At 46.7% G+C, this 16,513-nt stretch overlaps 1 protein-coding gene across 1 annotated transcript in view; it reads left to right on the plus strand.

The window, feature by feature from the left end:
• Nucleotides 1–8,900, plus strand: part of LOC110523945 (long-chain fatty acid transport protein 4) — a 28,862-nt gene extending 19,962 nt beyond the window's left edge. The window contains exons 6-13 of the mRNA XM_036977677.2: nucleotides 621–712; nucleotides 1,120–1,229; nucleotides 3,070–3,279; nucleotides 3,830–3,956; nucleotides 4,443–4,580; nucleotides 5,023–5,187; nucleotides 7,423–7,569; nucleotides 7,795–8,900. Of these exons, the coding sequence (XP_036833572.2) occupies nucleotides 621–712; nucleotides 1,120–1,229; nucleotides 3,070–3,279; nucleotides 3,830–3,956; nucleotides 4,443–4,580; nucleotides 5,023–5,187; nucleotides 7,423–7,569; nucleotides 7,795–7,952 (1,147 nt within the window). The 3' untranslated portion in view covers nucleotides 7,953–8,900. The remainder of the gene's footprint in view (nucleotides 1–620; nucleotides 713–1,119; nucleotides 1,230–3,069; nucleotides 3,280–3,829; nucleotides 3,957–4,442; nucleotides 4,581–5,022; nucleotides 5,188–7,422; nucleotides 7,570–7,794) is intronic.
• Nucleotides 8,901–16,513: the final 7,613 nt, after the last annotated feature.

Consider the following 16,513-nt stretch of genomic DNA (forward strand, 5'->3'; position numbering starts at 1 on the left):
ACTTTCTGAAGGCACTGGATCTCTCTCTTTCACTCCACCCCTCCTTCCCCCTCTTCTAACTGTCTCTCTCTTTCCCTCCATCCCTCCTTCCCCCTCTTCTAACTGTCTCTCTCTTTCACTCCATCCCTCCTTCCCCCTCTTCTAACTGTCTCTCTCTTTCACTCCATCCCTCCTTCCCCCTCTTCTAACTGTCTCTCTCTTTCACTCCATCCCTCATTCCCCCTCTTCTAACTGTCTCTCTCTTTCACTCCATCCCTCCTTCCCCCTCTTCTAACTGTCTCTCTCTCTTTCACTCCATCCCCCCTTCCCCCTCTTCTAACTGTCTCTCATCCATCCCTCCTTCCCCCTCTTCTAACTGTCTCTCACTCCATCCCTCCTTCCCCCTCTTCTAACTGTCTCTCTCTCTTTCACTCTATCCCTCCTTCTCCCTCTTCTGTCTCTCTCTCTTTCACTCCATCCCTCCTTCCCCCTCTTCTAACTGTCTCTCATCCATCCCTCCTTCCCCCTCTTCTAACTGTCTCTCACTCCATCCCTCCTTCCCCCTCTTCTAACTGTCTCTCACTCCATCCCTCCTTCCCCCTCTTCTAACTGTCTCTCTCTCTCCCACCTGTGCTTGACAGGTACTACCGCATGGCAGCGTTGGTATACTATGGCTTCGGGATGACGTCTGATGATGTGATGTACGATTGCCTTCCACTCTACCACTCTGCAGGTAACAGTGCTGCGAGTGCGGGTGTGGTGTGTGTGTGTGTGTGTGTGTGTCTGCACGTGGTGTGTGTGTCTGCACATGCCTGTGCGTGTCTGTGTACGTGCATGTGTAGGTGCGAGTGTGTGCTTGAGAGGGTGAAGCTAAATGTGTGTGCGTGCATGCGTGTGTGTGCGTGTCAGTCATAGTCGCGGAAAGTAGGGGTGCTGAGGTCGCTGCAGCACCGCCTGAAAAATCAGACTAAAAACAAATATTCAGAACTCTATTTTTCTTTTTATGAATAGCGCAGGCAAAATAAAAACAAATTCAGCATCGCCCACCCAGCAAACTACTTTCCGTGGCTATAGGTGTCCGTGTGTGTGTGTGTGTGTGTGTTACCTCTGAAATACTAAACACATACATATGTTGCCCAGGTAACATAGTCGGCGTGGGGCAGTGCCTGATCCATGGCATGACAGTGGTCATCAAGAAGAAGTTCTCTGCCTCCCGGTTCTGGGATGACTGTGCCAAGTATAACTGCACGGTGAGCCACACACACACACACACTCCGCATGGTAAGCTATCTAACTCCGTAGCCTAATGAGTACAGAGTAGCTCAGAGACTGGAGGATAAATCTGTACAGAAAAGGAAAATTGGGATCAGTAGAGACTGAGAGGAGATACTGTACATGTTTTGGGTTAGTTTGGTTTAGAAGGTAGCGTTGTTAATGTATTGTTCCACTGGGCTGATGTTTATCTACAGAAAAGCTCAACGATAGCGCAGGGAGATTTGGTTTTAGGATTAGGGGGTCTGGGAGAAATCTGTTCAGGATGTCTAAGTAGTGAAATTTGAGGTAATGGTTTCGGGTAAGGGCTCTGCAAAGGGTTGTAGACAGCATTATAAAAGCCGGTTGTTGTCTGTTTTTCTACAGAAGGACCCACAGATACACTACCGTTCAAAAGTTTGGGGTCACGTAGAAATGTCCTTGCTTTGGATAGAAAAGCAACTTTTTTTTGTCCATTTAAAATAACATCAAATTGATCAGAAATACAGTGTAGTTATTGTTGTAAATGACTATAGTAGCTGGAAACTGCATAATGTTTATGGAATATCTACATAGGCATACAGAGACCCATTATCAGCAACCATCACTCCTGTGTTCCAATGACACGTTGTGTTAGCTAATCCAAGTTTATAATTTTAAAAGGCTAATTGATCATTAGAAAACCCTTTTGCAATTATGTTAGCACAGTTGAAAACTGGTGTGCTGATTAAAGACTAGTTGAGTATCTGGAGCATCAGCATTTTATGGGTTCGATTACAGGCTCAAAATTGCCAGAAACAAAGAACTTTCTTCTGAAACTCATCAGTCTATTCTTGTTCTGAGAAAGGAAAGCTATTCCATGCTAGAAATTGCCAAGAAACTGAACATCTCATACATCGCTGTGTACTACTCCCTTCACAGAACAGCGCAAACTGTCTCTAAACAGAATAGACGGAGGAGTGGGAGGCCCCGGTGCACAACTGAGCAAGAGGACAAGTACATTAGAGTGTCTAGTTTGAGAAACAGACACCTCACAAGTCCTCAACTGGCAGCTTCATTAAATAGTACCTGCAAAACACCAGTGTCAACATCAACAGTGAAGATGTGACTCCGGGATGCTGGCCTTCTAGGAGAGTGTCAAAGAAAAAGCCTTATCTCAGACTGGCCATTAAAAATAAAATATTAAGATGGGCAAAATAACACAGACACTGGACATAGATATGGCTTTCTCTTTGCAACTCTGCCTAGAAGGTCAGCATCCCGGAGTCGCCTCTTCACTGTTGACATTGAGACTGGTGTTTTGGGTACTATTTAATGAAGCTGCCAGTTGAGGACTTGTGAGGTGTCTGTTTCTCTAACTAGACACTAATGTACTTGTCCTCTTGCTCAGTTGTGCACCGGGGCCTCCCACTCCTCAATCTATTCTGTTTAGAGACAGTTTGCGCTGTTAGCTAACACAATGTGCCATTGGAACACAGGACGGATGGTTGCTGATAATGGGCCTCTGTGCGCCTATGTAGATATTCCATATAAATTTTGCCGTTTCCAGCTACAATAGTCATTTACAACATTAACAATGTCTACACTGTATTTCTGATCAATTTTATGTTATTTTAATGGACAAAAAAAGTAGCTTTTCTTTCAAAAACAAGGACCTTTCTAAGTGACCCCAAACTTTTGAACGGTACTGTAGCTCAAGAAGATTTGTGGAATAATAAAGTAAGGGTGTTAAGAGTGGTGTGTGTGTGTGGCCAGGGGTTGTAGTTCCTCACTCATACCCCCTTGTCTCGCTGTGCTGGTGATTGATGGATTGACTGACTGATTGACACTGTTCTCCAGATTGTCCAGTACATCGGGGAGATCTGCCGGTACCTGTTGAACCAGCCAGTAAAGGACATAGAGCGGCAACACCGGGTCCGCATGGCGCTGGGTAACGGCCTGCGCCAGTCCATCTGGGAGGAGTTCACCTCTCGCTTCAACGTGCCACAGATAGCAGAGTTCTATGGCGCCACAGAGTGCAACTGCAGCCTAGGCAACTTCGGCAACATGGTGAGGCGTTGAGGCGGACATTTTGGTTCTAGCACAAACCTAGATCTCAGATGATATGGTGTAGTGGCTCTCACGGGGCATGTTCTGGTCTTTTACTATAGAATCTAATCCATGGGGATCGACGTCCACTTTGTAACGCTGCCTGGTCTTAATTATGTTCTCACGGGGCTCAAAGAACTCACCAGTCTTGTCGTTTATTGTATGGTATTTAATCATCAGGAGTAAAATACTGTATTAAATGTCACTCTACATTGAATTTCTCCCATTGATTTGCCTCGTCTGACCTACGTAGCTATTGGCTGAAAGGTTAACAGAGTTTCAGTGCACCGTTTTTTCTGTAACAGTAGTTGAATTGGGTTGACCAGTAGTTTGGGTTGACCAGTAGTTGTATCTGGTAGTGTTGCCTCTATTGTCAGACGGTAGCGTAGCGGGTCCAGTAGCCAGATCCTCCCCTTTCATCTACCGCACAACCCTGTAGTGTACCCACTAGATGTTAGTTGGGTTGATGTTACAGTGTGGTAATGTCGTAGTAATGCTATCTATCCACCAGACGGGAGCGTGCGGGTTCAACAGCCAGATCCTCCCCTTCATCTACCCCATCAGACTGGTGAAGGTGGACGAAGAGACTATGGAGCTCACTAGAGGGCCCGATGGAGTCTGCATCCCATGCAAGCCTGGTACGTCCCCGCCCTATACCCATTCAATACCTATTTATACCTTCTTTTTTTTTCTTTACAGTGGTTGAATATTTAGTTTTGCCCACCTATAAAGTCACATTTTAGTTCACCAATGTATATTAGGAGAAGCAAAACCCAAAGCAAATTGGTGGAATGGACAACCGCAGACTGTGTGTACTTGGTTAAGTAAACCAAGTATACATTTGTTAACAAAAGCAGCAAGGTTGCACAAAAGGTCGCTGTGACTAAAATGTTGTGTTTGTTGTGTTTGCAGTAGTTGAGTTGGCCAGGCCTGTTGCTTTATGTAATAGACTCTCTGTCTCTGTCTCGCTCTCTCTCTCTCTCTCTCTCTCTCTCTCTCTCTCTCTCTCTCTCTCTCTCTCTCTCTCTCTCTCTCTCTCTCTCTCTCTCTGTCTCTCTGTCTCTCTGTCTGTCTGTCTGTCTGTCTGTCTGTCTGTCTGTCTGTCTGTCTGTCTGTCTGTCTAGGTGAGCCCGGCCAGTTGGTGGGTAGGATCATTCAGAATGATCCCCTGAGAAGGTTTGATGGCTACGTGAACGAAGGAGCCACCACCAAGAAGATCGCTAACAACGTCTTCAAGAAGGGAGACAGTGCCTATCTGTCAGGTAAAAGGCTACTAAACTTAATCATAGATCCCCCTGTCTCTATCAATCAATCAATCAATCTCTCGCTCTCTCACGCTGTATCCTTTTCTCCCTCTTTCTCACTTTCCCCTTTTTTTATCTGTCTCTCTCTCTTGTTTTCTCTCTCTTGTTTTCTCTCTCTTGTTTTCTCTCTCTCTCTCTCTCTCTCTTGTTTTCTCTCTCTTGTTTTCTCTCTCTTGTTTTCTCTCTCTCTCTCTCTCTCTCTCTCTTGTTTTCTCTCTCTCTCTCTCACACACATTCTGTGGTGTTGAGGCATCATGGACCAGTACGGTTACTTGTACTTTACAAACGCACGCACACACACACACACACACACACACACACACACACACACACACACACACACACACACACACACACACACACACACATTCTTATGCTTATTACCCCTGTCTCCCTCAAGGCGATGTCCTCATCATGGACCAGTATGGCTACATGTACTTTAAGGACCGTACTGGGGACACGTTCCGCTGGAAGGGAGAGAACGTGTCGACCACGGAAGTGGAGGGGACGTTGAGTCGTCTATTGGACATGAAGGACGTGGTGGTCTACGGAGTCGAGGTCCCAGGTACAGTAACACATATCTTATATATAGATATATACAGTATATATACTGAACAAAAATATAAATGCAACATGCAACAATTTCTCAGATTTTGCTGAGCTACAGTTCAAATAAGGAAATGAGTCAGTTGAAATAAAGTCATTAGGCCCTAATCTATGGGTTTCACATGACTGGGCAGCAGCACATCCATGGGTGGGCCTGGGACGGCATAGGACCCCACCCTTGGGAATCAGACCCACCCACTGTAGAGCCAGGCCCATTCAATCAGAATGAGTTTTTCCCCACAAAAGGGCTTTATTACAGACACAAATACTCCTCAGCACCCACCCTCCCCCCTCTGACGATCCCGCCGATAAAGAAGCCGGATGTTGAGGTTCTGGGCTGGTGTGGTTACACGTGCTCTTCAGTTATTAGGCTGGTTGGACCTACTGCCAAATTCTGTAACACTGACGTTGGAGTCAGCTTATGGTAGAGAAATTAACATTACATTATCTGGCAACAGCTCTGGTGGACATTCCTGCAGTCTGCATGCCAATTGCACACTCCCTCAAAACTTGAGACGTCTGTGGCATTGTGTTGTGTTACAAAACGGCACAGTTTAGTGGCCTTTTATTATACACAGGTGCACCTTGGAGAGAAATTGGAGAGAAATAAGCTTTTTGTGCGTGTGGAACATTTCTGGGATCTTTTATTTCAGCTCATGAAACAAGGACCAACACTTTACATGTTGCATTTCTATTTTTGTTCAGTTTTGTTAGGTTCTAAATGAACCTATTAAAACTCACGGATGCTTAATAAATCTCAAACCAAGTTTATTCACACACAGCTGCATAAGATAAAATACATAATGACACAAGCGCTGGTATTTAACCCTTTCTCCTATGCTGAGTCTCCTCCTACACATCTGAACAGCCGATGCATCTCTCTTGCTAGGCAGAGCCTTAGTGATATCTGTTCTTCCTCAATTCATTTGACCTGACCTCTGCCCCAAAGTGCTCACTCCTCCCCAACTCACGGCTGTCATGTTTACTCGTACCAGACTGTCTATTTTCCTCCCATAGGATCCTTGATGGCTAACAATAACATATCCGGACAGAATGTAAACATTATACATTCCCATCTCTCCCTCAGTGACATGAATAAGTATATTTCATATTCTCAGAACGGTATATATATTTGGGCAGAAGGCAAGGAGAGGTGAGGGGAGTGGTGATTGAAGGGAGATATCTTGCAGCCCGCTGGCTCCACCCCACGAGCCTTATATGGACTTCCTTCCCCAACGAGGCAAGCCTGTGGATCATTAAGCCATGGAGTGCTTGGGGATAAAAGAGGAAGCGGGCTGCACAAACAGGAGAGGTGTGCGTGCGATCTATATTACCTGTTGTGACCTGGACTGGCTGATTACCCCCCCCCCCCCCCCCCTTATTGAACTGGGTGAAGTGGAAACCCCACCCCCTTGAGCCTGCTACTATATAAATGACCTAAGGATGCTAGAACCCCCTAGGTCAGCACGGCTCTTTTTTTTTCAGCATTGGGGACATAATCCATGTTACCCTCCCCCACCTCTTAATCATTATAGTTTCCCCACGGAAAGGGTCATAGATACCCTGGCACTTTTTTAACTTTCTTTGGACAAACCCAGCCACACAGCCAAGAGAGTGTATCAATCGTTGTTTCTTCTGCATGTGACCAAACAGAATGTGTCAAAGGAAGCACTTTGCCGTTCTACGAGGGGCGTCGGACTGAGTCGCCATGTCGAAATAGAGCACCACGTTAGCTTCAAAGCTTATGTGAAACTCTCCCCGGTTCTGGTGATGGGAGGAGAAGAGGAAGAACTGCAGCGCTGTGACTGCCAATAGCGTGTCACGGGTGTGTGCTTTGCGCTCTCAAGGATATGTTGTTAGTCACGTCTGTCTGCTTGACTGTGCTTTGCCGACCGACCATGTCGCCTACTGGCGGTAATGTGGTGGCGGTGAGCACCGAGCAGCAGACAGGCTTTGGAATGTTTGACCCCATGATGTCATCACTAAAGCATGTTTTCCTCTTTAAGGCAATTCCAGCCGCCTCTTGGTTGTTACAGCAGATGTGAATGATTTGATCTTTCACTAGTTGTATGTACAGGTCGCCCTTTCAAAAGAGTTGTATAACCTCAGTGGTCTTTTCCTGGTTAAATCGAGGTTAATTAAATGACCATACCGTAAAATAAATAAAAGCTTTTGGGGTTTTATGTTGTCTCAGGAGCCGAGGGGAAGGCTGGGATGGCTGCCGTAGCAGACCCAGAGAGGTCTACAGACCTGGACAAGTTTGGGAAGGATCTGGAGAAAGCCCTGCCGCCATACGCACGACCCGTCTTCCTACGCTTCCTCAACGAGGTCAACAAGACAGGTGGGTTCAGTCTGGAGCTGTGTCCCAATGATCTCTCCTTCTTCCCAAAGTGTGCATTTGTTCACTTTGAAATGAAATTACTGGTATAAGAAATGTGGCGTAAACTCCCACTAGCCCATGCCTCCGGCAATCCAATGCTTTTAGATTTGTGGGAAGTAGTGAACTAGTGCACACTTCTCTACCGCACTACCACCTCTCCTCTTCTCCCTCACTCTCCTCCTCCAGGCACCTATAAGTTCCAGAAGACAGAGATGCGGCGGGAGGGTTTTGACCCAAGCATCACGTCAAACAAACTGTACTTCCTTGACCCCAGCAGGGGGCGCTATGTGGAGCTGCACCAGGAGCTCTACAGCAGCATCATCTCAGGGAAGCAGAAACTGTAAATGTGACATCTGATCTGGTCACTCTTTGCCCTCCCCTCCCTTCAGGCAATATTCCTAAAACATCCCTATCCACCCCCCACACACACAGAAACACCCCTATACCTGAAGTCACTCTCCCTCCCCCCAGAAAAAGTCTAACTCCCACAACCCCCCTATCTGCTCTCTCTAAGCCCACGCCCCTCGTTACCTCAGCAACCAGAAAGGGGCAGCTGGGTCTCATCTGGAACACATGACAAGCCAATCTGACACCCTATCCCATGATACACCTAGAGCGACCTTTGCCCTTTGACCCCTGAGGCACTTCCCCCGACCCTTCACCCCCCCCCCCCCCCCAACCCCAGAGCGTCACCTGACCTGGACCAAGAGGAGCGCCCGCTGGAAGGACACAACTTGTTCGCTGAGAGGGGCATGTGGCATGTCTCCAGAATGCAAAAACATAATAACTTACTCCAAATCTAAAAAAAAAAAAAAAAAACTAGTTAGAGGAACATGAACATGGCACAATGAAGGAACGTGAATTGAACAAAGGAAACACTCCTATTGGTCTGTCGGGTTTGTCTGTCTAATGTTGATGAGGTCACTCCATCTGAGGCCCAGCCTGCACAATGCCCAGTCAGTGAACAGTGGCTTCTGTTGTTACACAAAATGACAGATTGGTTTTAGTGGAGCGGGGTCTGCCCATCCATGTTAGACATACAGTACAGCAAGCCTAGAGGCTGTATGTCAGGGGAGGGAGATTCACATGTGGTTGAAACTGGGATCCAGCATTGGCAGATCAATAATCAGCCAGCCATAAGGTGATCTGAGAAGAAGCTGTCTATAATATTGAAATATGTCTGCGTTACACCAAATATATTTAATTTGTAGAGTAGTCTTTACATATTTTAAAAAAAATAAACGATGATGTTTAACATCGAGTTCCTAATAAAATGCAAATCAAAATGCTAATCATGTTATGTCATGTCCACGATTGCGCTCGGCTTTCTCCTGACTTCCCCTTCACTACCTTACGGGGTTCTCCTCCCCTTCTTCAACCAACCACCGGCCGCTAGAACACATAACTCTCACAGTTTCAAACATGATTCTGAAAGTTCTGAACCTGGGATAGAAGATTCTGATTCTGAAAGGTTCTGAATCTGGGATAGAAGATTCTGATTCTGAAAGGTTCTGAACCTGGGATAGAAGATTCTGATTCTGAAAGGTTCTGAACCTGGGATAGAAGATTCTAATTCTGAAAGGTTCTGAATCTGGGATAGAAGATTCTAATTCTGAAAGGTTCTGAATCTGGGATAGAAGATTCTGATTCTGAAAGGTTCTGAACCTGGGATAGAAGATTCTGATTCTGAAAGGTTCTGAACCTGGGATAGAAGATTCTGATTCTGAAAGGTTCTGAACCTGGGATAGAAGATTCTGATTCTGAAAGGTTCTGAACCTGGGATAGAAGATTCTAATTCTGAAAGGTTCTGATTTAGATGGGGAGGGTTTCTGTCAGTATTGTGCAGGTTGGGCCTAAATGGTATGGCATAGTGGATATTTTAAAGCCGGACAAAGAGCGCTGAATTGAAAAGCACCAACTTCTGTCCGTCTCTGTGGCGGATTTAATATGAGCAGAGTAATATTCTGGTGCCTCAGAAGGAATTCAACTCTCTCTCAGACTCTGGTGCAGCAAACCAAACGATCGAAGAGAGTTGAGAGGAAAGGGCAAAGATCATTCTCTTCGTCATCGTTGTTTGTTCTTCTTCTTCCTTGTTTCATCTTCTTAGCAGCATGAATGATCAACACAAACAGAGCACTGTGCCTTCACTGTGAGTTTACCGACTCAGATTCACAGGCCCTGTCCCATAACACCCTACTCCTTCACCCCTCACTCCCTTCTGTCCCGTAGTCTCTCCCCGCAGTCTCTTCCCTCTCTCCCCTCAGTCTCTTCCCTCTCTCCCTACTGTCCCGTAGTGTCTCCCCTCAGTCTCTTCCCTCTCTCCCCTCAGTCTCTTCCGTCTCTCCCTACTGTCCCGTAGTCTCTCCCCTCAGTCTCTTCCCTCTCTCCCTACTGTCCTGTAGTGTCTCCCCTCAGTCTCTTCCCTCTCTCCCCTCAGTCTCTTCCCTCTCTTGCTTCTGTCCCATAGTCTCTCCCCTCAGTCTCTTCCCTCTCTCCCTTCTGTCCCGTAGTCTCTCCCCTCACTCTTCCCTCTCTCTCCGCAGTCTCTTCCCTCTCTCCCCTCAGTCTCTTCCCTCTCTCCCTTCTGTCCCGTAGTCTCTCACCGCAGTCTCTTTCCTCTCTCCCTACTGTCCCGTAGTCTCTCCCCTCGGTCTCTTCCCTCTCTCCCTACTGTCCCGTAGTCTCTCCCCTCAGTCTCTTCCCTCTCTCCCCTCAGTCTCTTCCCTCTCTCCCTTCTGTCCCGTAGTCTCTCCCCTCAGTCTCTTCCCTCTCTCCCTACTGTCCCGTAGTCTCTCCCCTCAGTCTCTTCCCTCTCTCCCCTCAGTCTCTTCCCTCTCTCCCTACTGTCCCGTAGTCTCTCCCCTCAGTCTCTTCCCTCTCTCCCCTCAGTCTCTTCCCTCTCTCCCTACTGTCCCGTAGTCTCTCCCCTCAGTCTCTTCCCTCTCTCCCCTCAGTCTCTTCCCTCTCTCCCCTCAGTCTCTTCCCTCTCTCCCTACTGTCCCGTAGTCTCTCCCCTCAGTCTCTTCCCTCTCTCCCCTCAGTCTCTTCCCTCTCTCCCTCTCTCACTCCCGTTAGGCATGTCTCCCACCAAAGTACCTCAAACTCTCATCCCACCCGGACACTTCTGTTTTTGATCCTTGCTTCTCTTGCGGCTAGACATTTTCTGTCATGCTGTAATTTTTCTCAGAGCACATAAATGCACTTCTACCGTCTCCACTCCGACGACTGTCAGTGTACACTCTATCTCTGTGTCCTCTCAAAACAAGCAAACAAATCATGAGCCAGTTCGGCAAGCCAAACATCCTGTCTGTGTGAAGTCGATGGTGGAGACCAGGGGAGAAGGATTCTCCTACCACGCTGAGGATCATGGGTAGTGTAGTTTGCCAGGTTCCTCCCCTTTGTCTCCTGTCTGGTGTGTCTGTCGTCTTACATACGTGCACACCGGGATGATGAGGAGGAAGAGGAAGTGATGACATTGCTCTCCAGCTCTATCCACCATTTTGTGTATTTATTATTAGTGATGATCGTTTTGTTGCTCACAATGTTTAAAGAGGAAAAGTGTTTGTGGAAGAAAACAATTAGACCAATAGTTATGTTGTAAAGAGGAATATATACATTTTGGGGGTTATATATGAGAATGCTGCTTTGACGTTTTTGATCCTGGGGTGTCATAGGATAGTATGACCACGAGGTGGCGCATGACTGGGCAGGCCCAGAGGAATCTGGATGGGCATTGGGCAATAGTCTGAAGTGGTTTCCTCGCTTGTCGTCTTTCCTTCATCTGCACTGATATGAAAGGAGTGGAGACGAGTGAAAAACAGCCATAGCCGTATTGCTTTCACCTAACCTGTTGTGTTGTTGTGTTAAAGGAGAGGAGACCAGGAGCGGGATCTATTTTAGACTATTGAGATACACCTCCTGTCTGTCCCAGATGTGTTTCCCACTTCCTTTTTGGGGGGGAATTTAAATTATACATATTTTAAGTATGAATTATTCCTTATTTGAATGTGCATTGACTGTGTCAGAGCTATGCGTTGTGTTTGTTTGTTATTTTCTCTGTGTGTAATCAAAGCTTTAATGTGTCAGGATTCTGGAAGTGAGTGAAGGGGCTCCGCGAGTTTGTCTGCCTGTTAGACCGTTGACCAGCACCCACACCTATGACAGCCCCTGACAACTGGAGGGCGCCAAACGCCATCCCTTCTATACAGTCTGCTGTGCGGAGGCCCTCTGTTTTCATACCTGTCCTGCATTGGTCACAATGTGACACACGCACAGATGAAAGTCGAAGGAGAGTATGGCAATATCAGAGTGTATTGTTTGGATAGCTACAGTCCAACCGCTTAAGAAACAGGTTTAGTCCTACATTCCATTCCAATATGTCTCTTGTCAATCTGTCCCCAGTCAATCAATCAATCAAATGTATTTATAAAGCCCTTTTTACATCAGCCGATGTCACAAAGTGATGTGGAGAAACCCAGCCTAAAACCCCACACGGCAAGCAGTCTCGTCTCACAACTGTGCAGAGTTCCCTGAGTCTGGCGAGCGAGATTACTCTGTCCCCAGCAGATTAAAAATATGTGGAAACTTGAGATGAGGATGAATAATGGCCACGTGCTTACTTTATAAGCCATTACATCAATACTGTTGCTTTGCACTGTAACTTTGATGCCGCTATTTCTAACGCCTTGTGGGCAGGCGTGTACAGAGAATAGGCCTACCTAGTACCCACACATCCCAATTTCAGAGTTATCTTTACGTACTGCTATCTTATTCCTGTGACACTGAATAGAGAGACGCGAGTGTCACAGACTCTCTGAGGTTACCAGTTTACTCTGTTTGGTAATGTCCAGAGACAACTCCCTAGCTGCTAGGAAGTTGTGTAGAACGCACACACTAAGGGGTAAGAGGCTAGGAGTTGTTTCTGGACAAGGGCACATGTGTCACAAACCAATGGGAGGTATTGTAACGTGTGTGAGAGGGACAGGGTGTTGGTCAGGTCTTTAACCAGAGGGAGGCGCTGTTTCCCAGCAAAATCATCCTTGCTGCTGCCTAACACACCAGTGAACCCTCATTCCATAGGACTAAACATTATTATTATGTCCTACTAACAAACTGTATCAAAGAATGTCTGATTTATTTATAAAATATATTGTTGAAATATCAATGCATTGCTCTTCTATAGTACTGGGGTACTGGGATGATGGATAACGAATAAAACTGATTGATGAATGGAAACTTACTTTGTTTACCTTTGGATGTATACTGTGTTGAAGTGAAGAGTCCCAAATGGTAAATAAATAATGCTCTATACCTTTATTTTTTATGATTGGTTCATATCAGTTGCATGGTATGCTTGAGCCAATCATGAGACCCGATGATACTGACAAACAGGAAGTAGGATGTAGAACTAGAAGCCTGCATTGAATATGTTAGGTGATTTTTGGAGTCATGGGTAACTGCATAGACTGAGTGAATCTGAAAGTGGGCATGTAAACAGAAGTGGTAGGATCAACAGAAGTGGGAGGATCAACAGAAGTGGGTATATGGAAAGCGAATCAGCTAATTGGGCAGGTTTGTTGCCACTCAATACTGTTTTGTGGGGCTGATTTGGCCTCACAACGACTCGATTGTTGACAACTGTAGCATTTTAGCTAAGCCTAATCCGTTTCCATCGCTATTGATCCATCCACAGATGTTAAACCCATCGCTATTAATACATCCACTGATGTTACACCCATCGCTATTGATCCATCCACTGATGTTACACCCATCGCTATTGATCCATCCACTGATGTTACATCCGTCGCTATTGAGCCATCCATTGAAGTTACACCCATCGCTATTGATCCATCCACTGATGTTACATCCGTCGCTATTGATCCATCCATTGAAGTTACACCCATCGCTATTGATCCATCCACTGATGTTACATCCATCGCTATTGATCCATCCACTTCTTTTGCAATGCCCACTTTCAAACACACTCCAAGTATGCAGTTAACCATATTTAGATTTTTGTCTCCTTGTTCTCAATGCACTAGCCCTTGATCTATCAAGAAAACTGCATCAGACACCTAAACCTATCATGGGGTAGTGAGGATGCTTGTAAGGGTTTTCAGAGGTGGAAGAAGGATCAGACCAAAGCACAGCGTGGTAAGTGTTCATGATGTCATATTTAATGAAACAAACTGAACACTGAAATACAAAACAATAAAGTGAACGAACGAAAACTGAAATAATACCGTGTGGCCCAAACACTCACACGGAAAACAAACACCCACAATCCAAAAGTGAAACCCAGGCTACCTAAGTATGATTCTCAATCAGAGACAACTAACGACACCTGCCTATGATTGAGAACCATACTAGGCCGAACACAAAAACACAAAAAAGTGAAGGGCGATTCTGGCATTGCCTGGCTGACTGACAGCTCTGGCGGCTCCTGTCTGACTGGCGGCTCCTGGCGGCTCTGGCGGCTCCTGGCTGACTGGCGGCTCCTGGCTGGCTGGCGGCTCTGGCAACTCCTGGCTGGCTGGTGGCTCTGGCGGCTCCTGGCTGACTGGCGGCTCTGGCGGCTCCGAGCTGACTGGTGGCTCAGGGCAGACGGGAGACTGGCGGCGCTGGGCAGGAGGAAGGCTCAGGCGGCGCTGGACAGGCGGGAGCACCTGTAGGAAGGAGACGGAGAGACAGCCTGGTGAGGGGGGCTGCCACCGGAGGGCTGGTGCGTGGAGGTGGCACCGGATAGACCGGACCGTGAAGGCGCACTGGAGCTCTTGAACACCGAGCCTGCCCAACCTTACCTAGTTGAATGCACCCCGTAGCCAGGCCATTGCGGCGACGTAGAATAGCCCGCACTGGGCTGTGCTGGCGAACTGGGGACACCATGCGTAAGGCTGGTGCAATGTATGCCGGCCCGAGGAGACACACTGGAGACTAGATGCGCAGAGCCGGCTTCATGGCACCTGGCCCGATGCCCACTCCGATACGGGGAGCTGGGATGCTCCACCGCATAACACGGTGCCTGCCCGGTAAGCACGGGAAGTTGGTGCAGGTCTCCTACCTGACTTCACCACACCCCCCGTGTGCCCCCCCCCCCCCCCCCCAAGACATTTTTGGGGCTGCCTCTCGGGCTTCCAGCCACGCTGCCGTGCTGCTTCCTCACACCAGCGCCTCTCTGCTCTCGCTGCCTCCAGCTTTGCTTTGGGGCGGCAGTATTCCCCTGACTGTGCCCAGGGTCCTTTGCCGTCCAGAATCTCCAAATATCGCTGCCTCTCCTGCTGCTGCTCGTTACCACGCTGCTTGGTCCTTTGGTGGTGGGTGTTTCTGTAAGGGTTTTCAGAGGTGGAAGAAGGATCGGACCAAAGCGCAGCGTGGTAAGTGTTCATGATGTAATATTTAATGAAACCATACAAAAACCATACAAAAACAAAGACAAAGCAAAGGAACTAAGGTCAGAACGTGACAATGCTGATGTCCTCTTGTCTATAAATGACTAGCTGGCTTTAAATCATGCATACAAAAATATTGGCAATAGTGAATCCATATTAATAAATAGGATTCAAATAGTATTTTTTGGGCGGCGGGGTTATATTGTAAAATGACATGTTGCTCTTCTGACAGTGTTGCCCAGTGTATGACTCAGTCAAAAAACAAAGGCTTCTTGGTTGGTAAAAGGACAAACAGTGAATTGAATAATTGTTTAAAAAAAAAGCACAAATGTCCCTTTATCTGTCTGAATCCTACGACTGGTGTATTTGAAGCTTGGTCTTCTTTGCTCTCCTCTCAGAATTGTAGTAAAGAATTTTCAGCAATGTCTATCATTCCCTCTCTACCTGCTGCAGCTGGGCACTGTCCTCGGCGGATGCTCAACGAAGTGGAGAGTCTCAAATGGCCAGTAAGCAATGGTCTATAACCATGTTATATGGTATGCCTGAGCCAATCATGAAACCCCGATGCTACTGAGAAAAGGAAGTAGAATGTAGAACTAGAAACCTGCAATGAATATGCTATGTGATTTCGGGGAGAATCTCAATTGCATGCTCCTCGCATCCTCTCTACTCGCCCCATTCCGAAAACCCATTGGAGGAGAAGGTCGGCGGGGCGGGACCTCTGGCTTTCTCATCCAATGGGTTTTGGCGCCAGGAGTATGCAACTGAGTTTCTCTCCGTGTCCTTGTTTTCTCAATGCACTCTAGCCATTGACATGTCAAGAGAACTGTGTCAGACATCTGAACCTATTATGGGGTAATGTGTATTGTGTGTGGAGAGCAAAACACCTCTCTTCTATCTGATGATTGACTGTGGCATAATTCTGTATCTCTCTGGTCTCAGAAAGGATCACTCCAGTTTAGGAAGGGAAAATCAACGAGGGGGCTATGCGTTCTCTGGAAAATAATGAACCATGTGGAAGGTGTGTTCCATGACACACTTTCGGAGTGGAACTGACCTTCCACGGAGTTGCTTTATTTCCCAAGGAACACAAAGAGCCCCGAGCTGATTGTCCCTTTTATACCATGGCTATAATTTTAACAAATGTATAGCTAGAAATGTGTTCATTTGTGGGTATAAATGTGTTAAACATCCACTGAAGTAGCTAACAAGTTTGCTAGATAGTGACAGTAACCAAACAAACAGACTTGCTAGTTTAGCTAACCAAACTATAAGTCCTAGCTTGCTATTATGAAAATCAAATTCACCAATTCCAATAATGTTTCAGAAACAATAATGTTTCAGCCAATCAGAAACGAGCATTCAACAATGCCATGGTATAAGTAATATTAGTAAACCCTTCTTCTTCTCACCAACCTAGCCACATGATGCACTTTTTATTTATCAGTAGGACTGATTACCAACGACGATGAGGCAGCCTACAGGGAGGAGGTCAGAGACCTGGCAGTGTGTTGCCA

This window comes from Oncorhynchus mykiss, chromosome 5, assembly GCF_057628025.1.
Source record: "Oncorhynchus mykiss isolate SJ-2025 chromosome 5, ASM5762802v1, whole genome shotgun sequence".
Lineage (NCBI taxonomy): Eukaryota > Metazoa > Chordata > Actinopteri > Salmoniformes > Salmonidae > Oncorhynchus > Oncorhynchus mykiss.